At 43.6% G+C, this 17,549-nt stretch overlaps 1 protein-coding gene across 1 annotated transcript in view; it reads right to left on the reverse strand.

The window, feature by feature from the left end:
* The window catches only part of cntn1b (contactin 1b), a 373,705-nt gene that overhangs the window by 292,231 nt on the left and 63,925 nt on the right, over positions 1–17,549 (reverse strand). The window contains exon 12 of the mRNA XM_067999885.1: positions 364–539. Coding sequence (XP_067855986.1) covers positions 364–539 — 176 coding nt within the window. The remainder of the gene's footprint in view (positions 1–363; positions 540–17,549) is intronic.

The following is a 17,549-nucleotide window of genomic DNA, read 5'->3' on the forward strand; positions in this document are numbered from 1 at the left end:
CATCAAGTCTGCCCCACACTCGTGATGCCTGGAGCATCATCACCAGGCACTACTTACCCTCCGCCCCTGCCGCCATGTAACCTGCTCCAAGAGGCAAAAAAAACATCAGGGCCAATAAGGGAAAAAAGACTCTGGAAAATTCCTCTCCGACCCCCTCGGGCGATCGCAACCAGTCCAGGAGATCACATTGACATGGAGGATGTTTAATTGTGATTGCCCAAACATTAATGTGCCATGTTCTGGCACTGGATGAAAAGTACTTGATCTGGCTTTAATTTGAGACAGCCATGTTGTCAAACTGTAAAGGGTACAGGTATACTTTAGCCATGGCCATTATATCAGTCATTACCGCAGGTCACTTACCAGTACATTGCGTTCCAAGTAGTCTTTCTCTTTGTCAAAGTCTATAGGGTAGCCATTTGTTGACCAGATGAATGTAATGTCCAGTGTGGGATCATGGAATGCGTGGCACTCCATGGTGGCATTTTCTCCCATGGTGACATCGATGTTTGATGGTTCAAGGGTGATTTTGGTGGGCTCTATAAAGACATGGAGAGGAATAAAAGCACAGGATTTACAAATCTTGAAACCTTCTTCAAGTAGCAGCTAAAGCATAATATGAAAGTGTAAAGCACACTCCACTGTAATCAAGACAGTTCTGGATAACTAGGAGTAACAAGGCTGACATTAACTTCAGGATTCAGATATCATATTTTTAAAGAAACATTTAACGTGATACAGAATCGGTTTATACCCCGAGGGGCAAGAACTCTACTTGCCAAAAAAAACAGCCATGGACAACTAAAGAGGTAAGGGACAGTATAAGACATAAGGAAAGGGCATACAAAAAGGCAAAAAATGGCACAGATCCTGGCGAATGGGAAAGATACAAAGATCAACAAAGGGTCACAAAACAGATAGTAAGAGCTACAAAAAGAGAGTATGAAAAGAAACTTGCAAGGGATATCAAAACCAACACGAAGAACTTTTATAGTTATATTAGGAAGAAGAGGGTGGTCAGGAGCAGTGTTGGCCCCTTAAAAACTGAAAGTGGGGATATTGTCATTGACAATGGGGAAATGGCAGACATTTTGAACAATTACTTTGCGTTAGTATTTACAGTCGAAAAAGAGGATAGCACACTGGAAATCCCAAGAAAACTTATATTGAATCAGGGACAGGGACTCGATAAAATTAACATAAGTAAAACAACAGTAATGAAGAAAATAAAAGCACTGAAGAGTGACAAATCCCCAGGACCAGATGGTTTCCATCCCAGGGTTTTAAATGAAGTAGGTGAGCACATTGTGGATGCCCTAACTATAATCTTTCAAAGTTCTCTAGATTCAGGAACTGTCCCTCTAGATTGGAAAATTGCACATGTCACTCCGCTTTTTAAGAAAGGAGAGAGAGAGGGAAACCAGGGAATTATAGACCAGTTAGCCTAACATCTGTTGTGGGGAAAATGCTGGAGTCTATAATTAAGGATAGGGTGACTGAACACCTCGAGAATTTTCAGTTAATCAGAGAGAGCCAGCATGGATTTGTGAAAGGTAGGTCGTGCCTGACAAACCTGACTGAATTTTTTCAAGAGGTGACTAAAGTAGTGGCCAGGGGAATGTCAATGGATGTTATTTATATGGACTTCCAGAAGGCATTTGATAAGGTCCCACATAAGAGACTGTTAGCTAAGATAGAAGCCCATGGAATCGAGGGAAAAGTACGGACTTGGTTAGGAAGTTGGCTGAGCGAAAGGCGACAGAGAGTAGGGATAATGGGTAGGTACTCACATTGGCAGGATGTGACTAGTGGAGTCCCACAGGGATCTGTCTTGGGGCCTCAATTATTCACAATATTTATTAACGACTTAGATGAAGGCATAGAAAGTCTCATATCTAAGTTTGCCGATGACACAAAGACTGGTGGCATTGTAAGCAGTGTAAATGAAAACATAAAATTACAAAGTGATATTGATAGATTAGGTGAATGGGCAAAACTGTGGCAAATGGAATTCAATGTAGACAAATGTGAGGTCATCCACTTTGGATCAAAAAAGGATAGAACAGGGTACTTTCTAAATGGTAAAAAGTTAAAAACAGTGGATGTCCAAAGGGACTTAGGGGTTCAGGTACATAGATCATTGCAGTGTCATGAACAGGTGCAGAAAATAATCAAGAAGGCAAATGGAATGCTGGCCTTTATACCTAGAGGACTAGAGTACAAGGGGGCAGAAGTTATGCTGCAGCTATACAAAACCCTGGTTAGACCGCACCTGGAGTACTGAGAGCAGTTCTGGGCACCGCACCTTCGGAAGGACATATTGGCCTTGGAGGGAGTGCAGCGTAGGTTTACTAGAATGATACCTGGACTTCAAGGGTTAAGTTACGAGGAGAGATTACACAAATTGGGGTTGTATTCTCTAGAGTTTCGAAGGTTAAGGGGTGATCTGATCGAAGTTTAAAAGATATTAAGGGGAACAGATAGGGTGGATAGAGAGAAACTATTTCCGCTGGTTGGGGATTCTAGGAGTAGGGGGCACAGCCTAAAAATTAGAGCCAGACCTTTCAGCAGCGAGATTAGAAAACATTTCTCCACACAAAGGGTTGTAGAAGTTTGGAACTCTCTTCCGCAAATGGCATTTGATACTAGCTCAATTGCTAAATTTAAATCTGAGATAGATAGCTTTTTGGCAACCAAAGGTATTAAGGGATATGGGCCAAAGGCAGGTTACATGGAGTTAGAGCACAGATCAGCCATGATCTTATCAAATTGCAGAGTGGGCTCAAGGGGCTGAATGGCCTACTCCTGTTCCTATGTTCCTATCTTGTTTAACAGGCTTACAAACTTCAATGCAATGGCAGCAGTTGACATGTGTAGCCTACCCATAACTTGCATAATAACACTGCACTCTGCCCTGGAGATGCTCACGGTATATAAGCTGTCTAAATATTTTCTCTTCAAAGTCATCAGTTTATTTTCATGAAGTGCCATGTTCCTGTTTGCCAGTCTTGGAGGCTGTTTTCAATGGATTTGCTGCCTTGCTGAACGAATGACCCTCTGGCTAGTTCCTGATTCTATCTCTCCAGCACTATGTACTAATGTTGTATTCACATGGATTGCAACTTTTGCCCTTCAGACTCTGAACTGGCTTAGTGAGGGGAGGATTGTGTTTTTCAAAAAAAAATTTGGGTTAAGGGTCATGAACTGTTATATTTGTAAACCCATTTCTTACAGCATTCTATATTTTGTTTTTATAGAAGCTAACTGTGTTTGATAAGTATACATAAAGTGGTCATTTTACTATTCTACTATTGGAAAATTGGCAGCAGTGATTAAAACTAGGAGCCATCCATATAAAGTAGTCACTGATAAATCCAATCGGCCTACTCCTGTTCCTATGTTCCTATATATAACCACAGGAGCAATAGGATGTAACAATTACCCTCGGCGTCCCTGGGTTGGGGTATGCTAAAAATTGTTCAGCAATATTTGCTGGGAGACAGCATGAGAGAGATAAATAATGAAAGAACAAACATAAAATTGTGGGCCACTTGCTCTGACCAGCATGGCAAGGCTGTCCGCACAGCCTGCGGACAAATACTACGAAAAAGCTTACCTCGTGGTCGCCGACGTCCACTTGCTCCCTCTACAATTTTTTTTAAAGCTCAGCGCTGTGATTTCAGCACAGGTTCATTCAGATGCGATAGAGACTGTGGGAATGGAAGCCACGCCCACAGAATCTGTCAAGAGAAGTCACGCCCACAAGCAAGCAAGTAAAATCATTCCTTTACAGTTCTGTATGTTAGTTTAAATAAAAATTTAACAAATCTCATAAAAGGTCAAGCAAATGATTTAATTTAAGAATTTAATTCAGAAATTAAAAGTAAAAAAAGTTTTTACATTTTTAAAACTTTTTTTTTAATGATCAAAAAATATTAAAGGGAGAGTAATATGATAGTCCACATTTTTAAAACGTAATTTTTTGTTGTTTCGCAGTCATCGTTCTTTTATAAAGTAGTGTAGAGCTGGTATTTTCCAGCTTATCTTTTGGTGGTGTAAGTATCTTCGCTCTTGCCAGGTAGATGGGCAAGTTTCCGAATGTTTAATGATTTTATTGATTGTAGTGTACCATGTCCCTTTAATACGGACCTGTCAAACCGCCGGCAAACAATCCAGGGAGCAAGTTCGCGTTTCCGGGTTTTAGTGCGCACGTGCGCATTCGCGAACTTGCTCCCTGGATTCGCCGGCGGAGAGAGAGGACGCCATTGACGAACGGTGTCCTCGGGTGAGCAATTTATGCCCCTATATGTCCCAAAGCACCTTGTCAACCAGTAGATTGCTTTTGAAGTGCAGTCAATGTTGTTTTGTAAGCAAACGCAGCAGCCAATTTGCGCACAGCAAGGTTCCACAAACAGCAACTGAGTAGATGACTAGTTAATCTGGTTTGTTTTAGTATTTATGGTTGAGGGAGGAACATCGTCCAGGATACTGGGAAAACTCCCTGCTCTTCTTCAAATAATGCCGTCGGATTTTTTACATCCATCTAAGCAGGCAGGCAGAGAGGGCCTCAGTTTCACAGCTCATCCAAAAGATGAGGGAGTGTATGCCAAACAAGTCTTCTCCGAGACTGACCAAGATTCGAATATCCCCCAACAGAGCAAGGTCTCTTCTCTAAACATTTACTTGCTCTCTATGTTTAATTGTTCAGGTGAAAGAGATTTTGAGATCCCTTTGAGACACTGCAGATGGTAAGAGCTAATTGTAGGGTTTACAGACACGCCTTTTTCTCTCCATTACTACTTTTTATATGTATTTTATCCATATATTACTATGATAAATGCTTCTCTGAACATTGCCTCTTGTTGCTCCTAATCTTATACAACCTGAGTAGAATGGGCCTATAATCTCTGGAGTTTAGAAGAATGAGAAGTGATCTCATTGAAACATATAAGATTCTGAGAGGGCTTGACGGGGTAGATGCTGTGAGGTTGTTTCCCCTGGCTAGAGAGTCTAGAACTCGGGGGCATAGTCTCAGGATAAGGGGTCGGCCATTTAGGACTGAGATGGGGAGGAATTTCTTCACTCAGAGGGTGGTGAATCTTTGGAATTCTCTACCCCAGAGGGCTGTGGATGCTCAGTCACTGAGTTTATTTAAGACTGAGATCAATAGATTTTTGGACACTAAGGGAATCAAGGGATATGGGGATCGGGCGGGAAAATGGAGTTGAGGTTGAAGATCAGCCATGATCTTATTGAATGGTGGAGCAGGCTCGAAGGGCCGTATGGCCTACTCCTGCTCCTATTTCTTATGTTCTTACTATAAAGTAAAATAGTTGTACCTCGACTCCCACTTTGCCGGGATTTGACCAATGGCCTGATGATGTTATGTGGTTGTGTACCATTACATTGCACCATGAAGGGGCAGGAAGTGGCTTTGGAATTCCTACATGTTGAGTTTCGAACTAACTCCAAGGTTGGAGTAGCACAGGCAAAGCATGCCATCAGAACTACAACAGCTTGCATTTATACAGCACCTTTAATGTAGGAAAATGTCCCAAAGCGCTTCACAGCTGTGTAATCAAACAAAATTTGACTGTTCTTCCCCCCCATCCCCCCTGCCCACTAAGCCAAACATGTCCCCAGGCTCTGCCTGCTCTAGCCTTGAAAGCAGCTTCTCTCTATTCCTACGAAACTGACCACCCAACGACCCCTCCATGGTGCCCATGCTAGCTGACACTGTAAATGGTTCTCTCTCCTCAGGTACTGTCCTCCTCCTTTTCAAAACAGTCATCATCATCCCCCTTCAAAAAAACACCCTTGACCCCTCTGTCCTTGCAAATTATCACCCCATCCCCAATCTCCCTTTTCTCTCCAAAGTCCTTAAACTTGTGGTTGCCTCCCAAATCCGTGCCTATCTTTCTAGCAATTCCTTGTTTGAATCTCAACAATCAGATCTCCCCCCTGCCAAGCCACAGCATCAAAGCAGCCCTAAGTAAAGTCACAAATGACATTCTCTGTGTCTGTGACCATGGTGTAATATGCTTTCTCGTCCTCCTTGACCTCTCTGCAGCCTTTGACACACACCATTCTCCTCCAAAGGCCTCTCCTCTGCTGTACAGCTCACTGGGGCTAGCCTTGCTTGGTTCTACTCTTATCTATTCAATCGTAGCCAGAGAATATCCACCCCACACCATTACCTCCAGAATTCCAGAAAGATCTATCTTTGGCCCACTCCTCTTCCTCATCTACATGCTAATCCTTGGCGACATCATCTGCAGACATGGGGTCGGCTTCCACAAGTATGTTACCGACACCCAGCTCTGCAGCTCCACCACTTGCCTCAACCCCTCCACTGCCTCTGCGTTGTCAGGCTGCTTGTACGACATCCAGTCTTGTATGAGTCGCCCAGTTATACGTTGGGAAGACCAAAGCCATCATCTTTGGCCCAAGTCACAAACTTAATACCATTGCCACTGACACCATCCCCCTTCCTAGTTATTTCACAGGCTGAACCAGACTGTTGCAACCTTAGCGTCTTATTCGACCCAGAGATGAGTTTCTAACCTTCTATCTTCTCCATCACAAAGACCCCTATTTCCACCTCTGTAACATCTCCCACCTCAGCTCTGCCTCAGCCCATCCGCTGCTGAAACCCACCTTCAGACTAGATCATTCCAATGCTCTCCTGGCCAGCCTCCCATCCTCCACTGACTTCAGCTCATTCGAAACTCTGCTATCCCTATCCTATTCCACACCATCCCACTCACTCATCATCCCGCCCTCCCTGACCTACATTGGTTCCTGGTCCCCCAACGTCTTCAATTTAAAATTCTCATGCTTATGTTCCAAGCCCTTCATGGCCTTGCTCCTCCATATCTCTGTAACCTCCTCCAGCCCTACAACTCTCCGTTCCTCTGATGTTCCACCATCTGCCCCACCATTGCTGACTGTGCTTTCAGCCGTCTAGGTCATTTTCTTTGGCTTTCCTTTCCTAAACCATCTCTCCACCTCTCCACTTCCTTCTCCTCCTTTGTAAGGCCCCCCCTTAAAGCCCACCTCTTCGACTAAGCTTTTGGCCACCCCTCCTAATATGTCCTTCTTTGGCTCGGCATTGATTTCTTCCCTACACCTCTGTGAAGCACTTTGGGGTGTTTCTCTACGTTAAAGGCCCAATAGAAGTTGTTGTTGCATTTGTAAACGTATCTAACATGGATAGAGAAGGGGACGATCCCATCTGACCAACCTCCTTGACATCTTTGTGGAAGTGGCATCCCAGTGGACTATGGCACAAGACATAACATATCAAAAAGCATTTGCCAAAGTTCCACACAAAAGGCTATTAATAAAAGTTGAAGGTAAACCTTGGGAATGGATAAGAAATTGGTTGAAGAGTAAAAAAACAATTAGCAGTAACGAGAGGAGCGATGCCATGGTGAGTGGGGTGTCCCAGGCCACGGTATTGCAACCATTATTATTTCTCATTTATATAAACGATCTAGACTCAAAGTAAGGAGTTCTTTGCTGATAAAAGAAAGAAGGATGTGCATTTATATAGCGCCTTTCACAACCTCAGGAAGTCCCAAAGCGCTTCACAGCGAAAAAAGTAATTTTGAAGTGAAGTCACTGGTGTAATGTAGGAAACGCAGCAGCCAATTTGTGCACAGCAAGATCCCACAAATTGCAATGGGATAATGACCATATAATCTGTTTCAGGTGTTGGTTGAGGGATAAGTGTTGGCCAGGACACAGGAAACAGCACGGTGTGCGGACAACACAGTTTGAACTGAGAGTTTGGTAAGTGTGGGAGTTCGGTGAAGTGGGGGAAGGAGGTGCTGCTTTGCCTTGCTTTTCCTAACTTTTTCCCCAGAGCGGCAGTGGACCTGAGAGTAGAAGACTGAGATTGGGGAATAAAAGCAGCAGCAGACCTGCAACAAAAGACAACTACTGTGCGACGTCACAGGTGAGGCAGGAGAGTCCGAGAGGTGAGCACAGTATAAAAGGAGAGACCTAGAGTGGGAGGAGAGTCTGAGAGTCTAAGGCAAGTCATGGCAGCACAGCTCGCACCCGTGATATGCTCCTCCTGCACTATGTGGGAAGTCATGGACACTACCAGTGTCCCTGGCGACCATGTGTGCAGGAAGTGTGTCCAGCTGCAGCTACTGACTAACCGTCTTTCGGAGCTGGAGCTGCGGGTGGATTCACTGTGGAGCATCCGCGATGCTGAGACTATCGTGGATAGCACGTTCAGTGAGGTGGTCACACCGCAGGTAAAGATTACGCAGGCAGAAAGGAAATGGGTGACTGCCAGGCAGAGTAAAAGGACTAGGCAGGTAGAGCAGGAGTCCCCTGGGGCCATCTCACTCTCAAACAGATATTCTGCTTTAGATACTGTTGGGGGAGAAGGCTTATCAGGGGAAAGCAGCAACAGCCAGGTTCGGGGCACCACGGGTGGCTCTGCTGCACAGGAGGGGAGGAAGAAGAGTGGCAGGGCTATAGTGATAGGGGATTCCATTGTAAGGGGAACAGATAGGCGTTTCTGTGGCCGCAAACGTGACTCCAGGATGGTATGTTGCCTCCCTGGTGCTAGGGTCAAGGATGTCACGGAGCGGCTGCAGGGCATTCTGGAGGCGGAGGGTGAACAGCCGGTAGTCGTGGTCCATATCGATACCAACGCCATAGGTAAAAAAAAGGGATGAGATCCTGCATTGTGAATTTAAGGAGTTAGGAGATAAATTAAAAAGCAGGACTTCAAAGGTAGTGATCTCAGGATTACTACCAGTGCCACGTGCTAGTGAGTATAGGAACAGGAGAATCGACAGGATGAATGCGTGGCTGCAGGGATGGTGTAGGAGGGAGGGATTTAGATTCCTGGGACATTGGGACCGGTTCTGGGGAAGATGGGACCTGTACAAGCGGGACGGGTTACACCCGAGCAGGACCGGGACCAATGTCCTCGCGGGGGTGTTTGCTAGTGCTGTTGAGGAAGGTTTAAACTAGAGTGGCAGGGGGATGGGAACCTGAGCGGGGAGTCAGAAGGGAGTAAAGTTGAGAGCAGCAAGAGAGGGGAAGACCCAGGGGAAATTTACAATATAAATAGTACAAACAGTTGTTCAAGAACAAGTGAAAGGGAAAAGCGTAGAGCAGCGGAAAGAAAGTGTACTTTAGGCACGACAGATAAAATAAAAACTAGAAGGCGTAAGGCGATTAACCCAGCATCAAAGCTGTGGCAGGGGGTTGGGAACCTGAGCAGGGAGACAGAGGAAAGCGTGTCAGGAAGGGACAGAAGGTATGGAGTAAAAGGTAAAGTGTTAAAAAAGGAAAAAAGCAGGAACTAAGTGTCACAAAACATATTTGAAAGTTCTTTATCTGAATGCACGTAGCATTCGTAACAAAATGGACGAGTTAACAGCACAAATAACTACGTATGGGTATGATCTTGTGGCCATTACAGAAACATGGCTGCAGGGTGACAACGACTGGGAATTAAATATGCCAGGATATTTAACAATCAGGAAGGACAGGCAGGAAGGAAGGGGAGGTGGGGTGGCTCTGTTCATAAAGGAAGGAATCACTGTAATAGAGAGAAATGATATTGGGACAAAGGATCAGGATAATGAAACAGTTTGGGTAGAGATAAGGAATAATAAGGGGAAAAAAACACTAGTGGGCGTAGTATATAGGCCTCCTAATTGATGCAACTCTGCTGGAAGAAGTATTAATCAGGAAATAGTCGGGGCATGTAATAAGGGAACAGCTATAATTATGGGGGATTTTAACTATCATATTAGCTGGACAAATCAAATTGGGCAGGGCAGCCTTGAGGAAGAGTTTATTGAGTGTATTAGGGATGGATTTCTTGAGCAGTATGTAACTGATCCTACAAGGGGGCAAGCAACCTTGGACCTGGTCCTGTGTAATGAGCCAGGATTAATTAATAATGTCCTAGTTAAGGATCCCCTTGGAATGAGTGACCATAACATGGTTACATTCCATATCCAATTAGAGGGTGAGAAGGTTGGTTCTCAAACAAGCGTACTGAGCTTGAATAAAGGAGACTATGATGGTATGAGAGCGGAATTGATTAAAGTGGACTGGGAAAATCGATTAAAGGGTAAGACGGTACATGAGCAATGGTGTTCATTTAAGGAGTTATTTTACAACTTTCAAAAAAAATATTCCATTGAGGAAAAAAGGGTGTAAAAGAAATGACAGCCATCCGTGGCTAAGTAAAGAAATTAAGGATAGTATCCGACTAAAAACAAGGACATATAAGGTAGCCAAACTTAGTGGGAGGATAGAAGATTGGGAAGTCTTCAAAAGACAGCAAAAAGTAACGAAAGGATTGATTAAGAAAGGGAAGATAGATTATGAAAATAAACTAGCAAAAAATATAAAAACAGATAGCAAGAGTTTCTATAGTTATATAAAAAGAAAAAGGGTGGCTAAGGCAAACGTCGGTCCCTTAGAGGATGAGACCGGGAAAATAATGGTGGGAAACACGGAGATGGCAAAAATGCTGAACAAATATTTTGTTTCAGTCTTTACGGTAGAGGACACTAAGAATATCCCAACACTGGACAAACAGGGGGCTCTAGGGGGGGGAGGAGCTAAATACGATTAAAATCACTAAGGAATTGGTACTCAGTAAATTAATGGGACTCAAGGCGGATAAATCCCCTGGACCTGATGGCTTACATCCTAGGGTCTTGAGGGAAGTGGCAGTAGGGATTGTGGATGCTTTGGTAATAATTTTCCAAAATTCTCTGGACTCAGCAAAGGTCCCGGCAGATTGGAAAACTGCTAATGCAACACCCTTATTTAAAAAGGGTAGTAGGCAGAAGGCTGGAAATTATAGACCAGTTAGCCTAACATCTGTGGTGGGTAAAATTTTGGAGTCTATTATTAAGGAGACAGTAGCGGAACATTTGGATAAACATAATTTAATAGGACAAAGTCAGCATGGCTTTACGAAGGGGAAGTCATGTCTGACAAATCTACTTGAGTTCTTTGAGGACATAATGTATAGGGTGGATAAAGGGGAACCAGTGGATGTAGTGTATTTAGACTTCCAGAAGGCATTCGACAAGGTGCCAAAGATTATTGCTCAAGATAAAGAATCACTGGATTGGGGGTGTTAGCGTGGATTTTGGACTGTTGAATTAAAGGCAACAATGAAGTGACTAATGGGTACATGACAGTGGTATTTACCCTAAAACCATTGTGTGTAATCAAGATTTATGATGTAAAAGCTACTGAAATCTGTATTTCAAAGGTATAAAAAAGCATGACAACCATTTTAAAGTTGAGAAGGTATATGCGTACATTGCGGAATGTCCAGCCTTCTCCCAGAGTACTTTGTCCAATAAACTGCATGTTGAATCTTTAAGTCTGATTCCGAGTGGTGATTTTTTCCCACAACAGGGGTAATATTCTGGCATGGGTGGAGGATTGGTTATCTAACAGGAAGCAGAGAGTTGGGATAAATGGTTCATTCTCGGACTGGCAACCAGCAGCCAGTGGTGTTCCGCAGGGGTCGGTGATGGGACCCCAACTCTTTACAATCTATATTAACGATTTGGAGGAGGGGACCGAGTGTAACATATCAAAGTTTGCAGATGATACAAAGATGGGAGGGAAAGTAGAGAGTGAGGAGGACATAAAAAACCTGCAAGGGGATATAGACAGGCTGGGTGAGTGGGCGGAGATTTGGCAGATGCAATACAATATTGGAAAATGTGAGGTTATGCACTTTGGCAGGAAAAACCAGAGAGCAAGTTATTATCTTAATGGCGAGAAACTGGAAAGTACTGCAGTACAAAGGGATCTGGGGGTCCTAGTGCAAGAAAATCAAGAAGTTAGTATGCAGGTGCAGCAGGTGATCAAGGAGGCCAACGGAATGTTGGCTTTTATTACGAGGGGGATAGAATATAAAAACAGGGAGGTATTGCTGCAGTTATATAAGGTATTGGTGAGACCGCACCTGGAATACTGCATACAGTTTTGGTCTCCATACTTAAGAAAAGACATACTTGCTCTCGAGGCAGTACAAAGAAGGTTCACTCGGTTAATCCCGGGGATGAAGGGGTGGACATATGAGGAGAGGTTGAGTAGATTGGGGCTCTACTCATTGGAGTTCAGAAGAATGAGAGGCGATCTTATTGAAACATATAAGATTGTGAAGGGGCTTGATCGGGTGGATGCGGTAAGGATGTTCCCAAGGATGGGTGAAACTAGAACTAGGGGGCATAATCTTAGAATAAGGGGCTGCTCTTTCAAAACTGAGATGAGGAGAAACTTCTTCACTCAGAGGGTAGTAGGTCTGTGGAATTTGCTGCCCCAGGAAGCTGTGGAAGCTACATCATTAAATAAATTTAAAACAGAAATAGACAGTTTCCTAGAAGTAAAGGGAATTAGGGGTTACGGGGAGCGGGCAGGAAATTGGACATGAATTTAGATTTGAGGTTTGGATCAGATCAGCCATGATCTTATTGAATGGTGGAGCAGGCTCGAGGGGCCGATTGGCCTACTCCTGCTCCTATTTCTTATGTTCTTATGTAACTCCCCTGCTCTTCTTTGAATAGTGCCGTGGGATCTTTTATGTCCAGCTGAGAGGGTGGATGGGGCCTTGGTTTAACGTCTCATCCGACAGTGCAGCGCTCCCTCAGCACTTCACCGAAGTGTCAGCCTAGATTTTGTGCTCAGAGGCGAGAGCGCTGCCACTGAGCCAAAGCTGACACCATGATGATGCCAAATTGGAAAGGACAGTGGAGTCAGAGGAAGCAGCTCAGAAACTACAGAATGGGTAGGACAAAATAAGTATGTGGGTAGAACAATGGCAGATGGAATTTAATGCAGATAAGTGGAAAGCACTACACATTGGAAGGAAAATCTGTGATACAAGTACTTAATGAATGATGGCGAAATAATTAAGGATGATGCTGAAAGAGACCCAAGAGTCTTACTGGACTCAATGTTAAACTTGCCTAACCAATGCAGAATAGTAATCAATAAAGCCAAAAGGATGTTGTACTATATAGCCAAAACAGTAAGTCAGAAGAAGTCATGGTCAAAATGTACAGTGCTCTAAGTTAGACCACATCTTGAGAACTGTGTTCAGTGCTGGTCACCGAGACACAAGGGAGGAAGCGCAGAGAAGAGCCACGAGTCTGATCTCCAGTGTCAGGGGTCTGAGTTGAGGAAAATTTGGAAAGCTTGGACTTTTCATCTTGGAAAGGATGTGTCAGAGAGGTGCTCTTATAGGGGTGTGCAAGATCGTTAATGATATGGAAAGGTAAATCTGGAATGTTACTTTAATCTAAACAGTGGGAGTAGGAGAAGGGGATACAACTTCAAACTAGAAAAAGTCAAATTTTAGACTAAAATCAGCAAATTCTTCTTCACATAAAAAAGTGATCAACACATGGAATAGATTTCCAGATAAAGTAGAGGTGAATCCCTGGAATAATTTAAGAACCAATTGGATGCTGCAATGAGGATACCGTTAAGTGCTTTTGGGTGGACGAATTGAGATGAGGGGAACTGCTTTCCTCATCCATAATTATCCAGTGATCTGATGATGAACATGAAGACCCGAGATGAAGGGTGGGTGGGGGGAGGGGTGCAAATACATAGTTGCCTGAAAGTGCAAGTACAAGGTAGATAAAGCCAAAGAAACGGCCAGTAGCATTTTGGGTTTTATAAATCCAGTATGGGTAAAGAAATAATGATACATTTGTGCAAGGCAATGGTTAGGTCACGGTTAGAGTACTGTGCACTGTTTGGATACATCATTATGAAAAGGATATTAAAGCCAAAGAGAATGTTCAATGTAGATTGATCAGAATGATGCCAGGAATAGGAAACTATTGATGAGAGAAGAGACTCGACATGCTCAGACTATTCCCACTGAAGTAGAGTAGACTAAGAGGGGATTTAATAGAGTTTTAAAAATTATGAAGGGTTTTGAATGGAGTGAATAGGGAAAGACTATTTCCTCTGGTTAGGGAGTCGATGATTAGGAGTGATCAGTTTAAAATTGTCACTAACAGCGCGAGGAGAGAGGCTAGGAGAAATTTCCTTACACAGAAGGTTTTTGGAGCATGGGATGCTTTGCCATCATCAATGGTGACGGTTGACACTATTGTATCTTTTAAGGGAAAATTCAATGAATATTTGAAACAGAGATCGATGGAGAGCTACGGGGAGAGAGCAGGGCAATGGGATTGGCTTTAGATTGCTCTTGCAAACAGCTGGCACAGACATGACCATCGAAAGTCCTCTTTCTGTGCCATAAACCTCTTATGGTTCTATCCCATAAGCAACATCGAGATGAATGCCCAGTTAACCTGTTGTATTGGTTGAAGGAGAAATCTTAACCAGGACACTGAGAATTCCCTGTTCTTGTTCAAATATTGCTGTAGGATCTTTAACATCCACTTGAACAGGCCAACGGGACCTTGATTTAACGTTTCATCTGAAGGACGCCAAACCTGACAATGCAGCACTTCCCCAGTGCTGCATTGGAGTGTCAGGCTAGATCATGGAGCCAAGCTCCTGGAATAGGACTAGAGTCCACAACTGGACTATCCAAAAGCAGGAGTACTACCAACTGAGCCAAGCTGATGCCCGAATAAGAAAGTGCAAACAAGTAGACTTTTCTGTGTTACTGAGTCACAGGAGACCTGGAAGTGTAGTCAGATCCGAATAGAAATTTATATACATCAAGTATCCGTGCTCTGCTTTCATTAATCGTGGAGAAAGAGTTATACGAACCAGCTTAGGGACTGTATAATGGACAGAATGAATACGAAGCAGCTCTTCTGTGGTTGAAAAAGTTACTCCATCAGACTATTGGATGCCTGCCTGAGGGAATCACAATTCCTGGACTTTCTCAAGAGGCGGCTAATGACCTTACTCAGAAATGCTATCTGTTGCAGAATACAAAGCATGGGTTTCATCAAGTCTGATTGGAAAACTATTACAGCAACAAATGAAGCACTTTCGCCACACATATCCAACATTATCTGTGAGCATCTCAGTTATTTCTTTCCTTCCCTTTCACTTGCCAGCTTTCTCCACCAGCTATCTGCCGTGCCCTCCTCTCCTGGGGTTTAGTTTCACAGGCACTGGCTGCCCACTAGAAACTTGCCCAAAAGGCCATTATTTGCACGTGATCATTGACTTTGAGTATCCACAGGCTATTGGACTGTGGGGGGTGGGGAGGTAGAGAACATAGGAGTATTAGGAACAGGTGTAGGCCATTCAGCCCCTCGGACCTGCTCTGCCATTCAATTTACTCGTGGTTGATCTGCACCTCAATTTCATTTTCCCACTATTGCTCCATATCTTACCAATCTATCGATCCCAGTTTGAAAGCTACAATTGTACCAGCCTCTTACGGGAGAGAGCTCCAGATTTCTGCTACCCTTTGTGTGAAAATGTGCTTCCTGATTGGCCTAGCTCTAATTTTAAAATTATGTCTCCTTTTCCTAGATTCCGCCTCCAGAGGAAATAGTTTCTCTGTATCCACCCTGTCGAATCCTTGACCGGTATCTATCAACCTGCTGGTGGAAGATCTTGTGTATGGTTATCAGGTGACAACAGTATTGAGCTAGGTTGTGATGTCCTTCTTCATATACAACTTGGCTTGTATTCCCTTGAGTTTAGCAGATTGAGAGGTGATCCCTCTATTCCCTCCTCCCTCATGTATGCAACAAGCCTCCCCTTAGATGCATCAATGCTGTCTGCTTCAAACACTCCATGAGGCAGTGAGTTCCACATTCTCACCTTTCTGCGTAAAGAAATTCCTCCTAAATTCTTGACTTGAACAAAGTTCATCTTGTGAAATGAATAATAAGTGCTCTAACTCATACTTTCTCAGGACCTTCAAAGTGTTGAACTCCTCACCTTCTTCAGTGCTCTCCTCCTATCTACAATCTACAGGCTTTTAAAACCCAAGTTTTAGGATCACCTCTTCATTACTTCCCAATCGACCTCACCTTCTTTCCTGCTCTCCGGTTTTGCTGGCACCCGATTCTGTGGAGCCAAGATTTCTCAACATATAAAAAAACCCAACTGAAAGTTTAACAAAATCTCCAGACAGCCTTAATTCAGTGCTCAAAATACTACAGTGCTATTGGGCAGCTCACAAAGGGACCTGACTGCATTCAGTCCTTCAGTCTGCAATCTGGCTTTCATCTCTAACATGGCTGTTGTACATGTCCAGTTCCACAGGATAATTAACCAAGTACCACACCAAACATCAATTTGGTTAAGGTGCCCAGGAGCTGCTTGCACATATAAGTGGTGTCACAGTCACAATCATAGCATGCAACTGGTTCTGGTTGCAATCCTTCGTACCTAGCTTGAATCCTGGTATATTCATTCATTATCAGATTCTACCACTTGACGATCTCTTGCTCAGCTGCTGCTTTCCATAATTGGTAATTGTGAATTAATTCAATTATTTCACAATTGGCTCCCGGTCCCCGAATACCTCGATTTCAAAATTCTCTGGTGGTGGTGGTGGTGGTACTGGAAAACTGCTTGGCCACCAACAACCACCACTTGCATTTATATGGTGCCTTTAACGTAGTAAAACGTCCCAAGGCGCTTCACGGGAATCAATAAAAAATTTGACACAGAACCACATATTAGGACAGGTGACCAAAAGCTTGACCAAAGAGCTAGATTTTAAGGACCGTCTTAAAGGAGGAAAGACAGGCAGAGAGGCGGAGAGGTTTAGGGAGGGAATTTCAGAGCTTAGGGCTTAGGTAGCTGATGGTATGGCCGCCAATGGCGAGCGATTAAAATCGGGGATGTACAAGAGGCCAGAATTGGAGGAGCAGAGAGATCTCGGAGGAAGAGAAAAAACAGGGAGCTACAGGCCAGTCAGCCTGAAATCAGTCATCGGGAAAATGCTGCAATCCATCATTAAGGAAGTGGTAACAGGGCACTTAGAAAATCATAATATGATTAGGCAGAGTCAACATGGTTTTATGAAAGGGAAATCGTGTTTAATAAATTTATTAGAGTTCTTTGAGGATGTAACTAACAGGGTAGATAAAGAGGAATCTGCGGATGTAATATATCTGGATTTTCAAAAGGCATTCGATAAGGTGCCACATAAAAGATTATTACAGAAGATAAGGGCTCATGAGGTTAGGGTTAATATATTAGCATAGAAACAGGATTGGTTAATGGACAGAAAACAGAGAGTAAGGATAAACGGTCATTTTCAGGTTGGCAGGCTGTAACTAGTGGGGTGCCGCAAGGATCAGTGCTTGGGCCTCAGCTATTTACAATCTATATTAATGACTTAGATGAAGGGAATGAGTGTAATGTGTCCAAGTTTGCTGACATTACAAAGCTAGGTGGGAAAGTAAGCTATGAGGAGGACACAAAGAGCTCAATTTTGAAACGGAGCCGGGAAGAGGGGCGGGGGGTCAATTTGAGGTCGGGAAACCCATTAATATAGGTTTCCCAGACGTCCTTATGATTTTAACGTAAGGACATCTTTTATTTATTTTTTGTTGGTTTCCCGTCCAATT

This window comes from Heptranchias perlo, chromosome 18 (assembly GCF_035084215.1).
Source record: "Heptranchias perlo isolate sHepPer1 chromosome 18, sHepPer1.hap1, whole genome shotgun sequence".
In the NCBI taxonomy this organism is placed as follows: Eukaryota; Metazoa; Chordata; class Chondrichthyes; order Hexanchiformes; family Hexanchidae; genus Heptranchias; species Heptranchias perlo.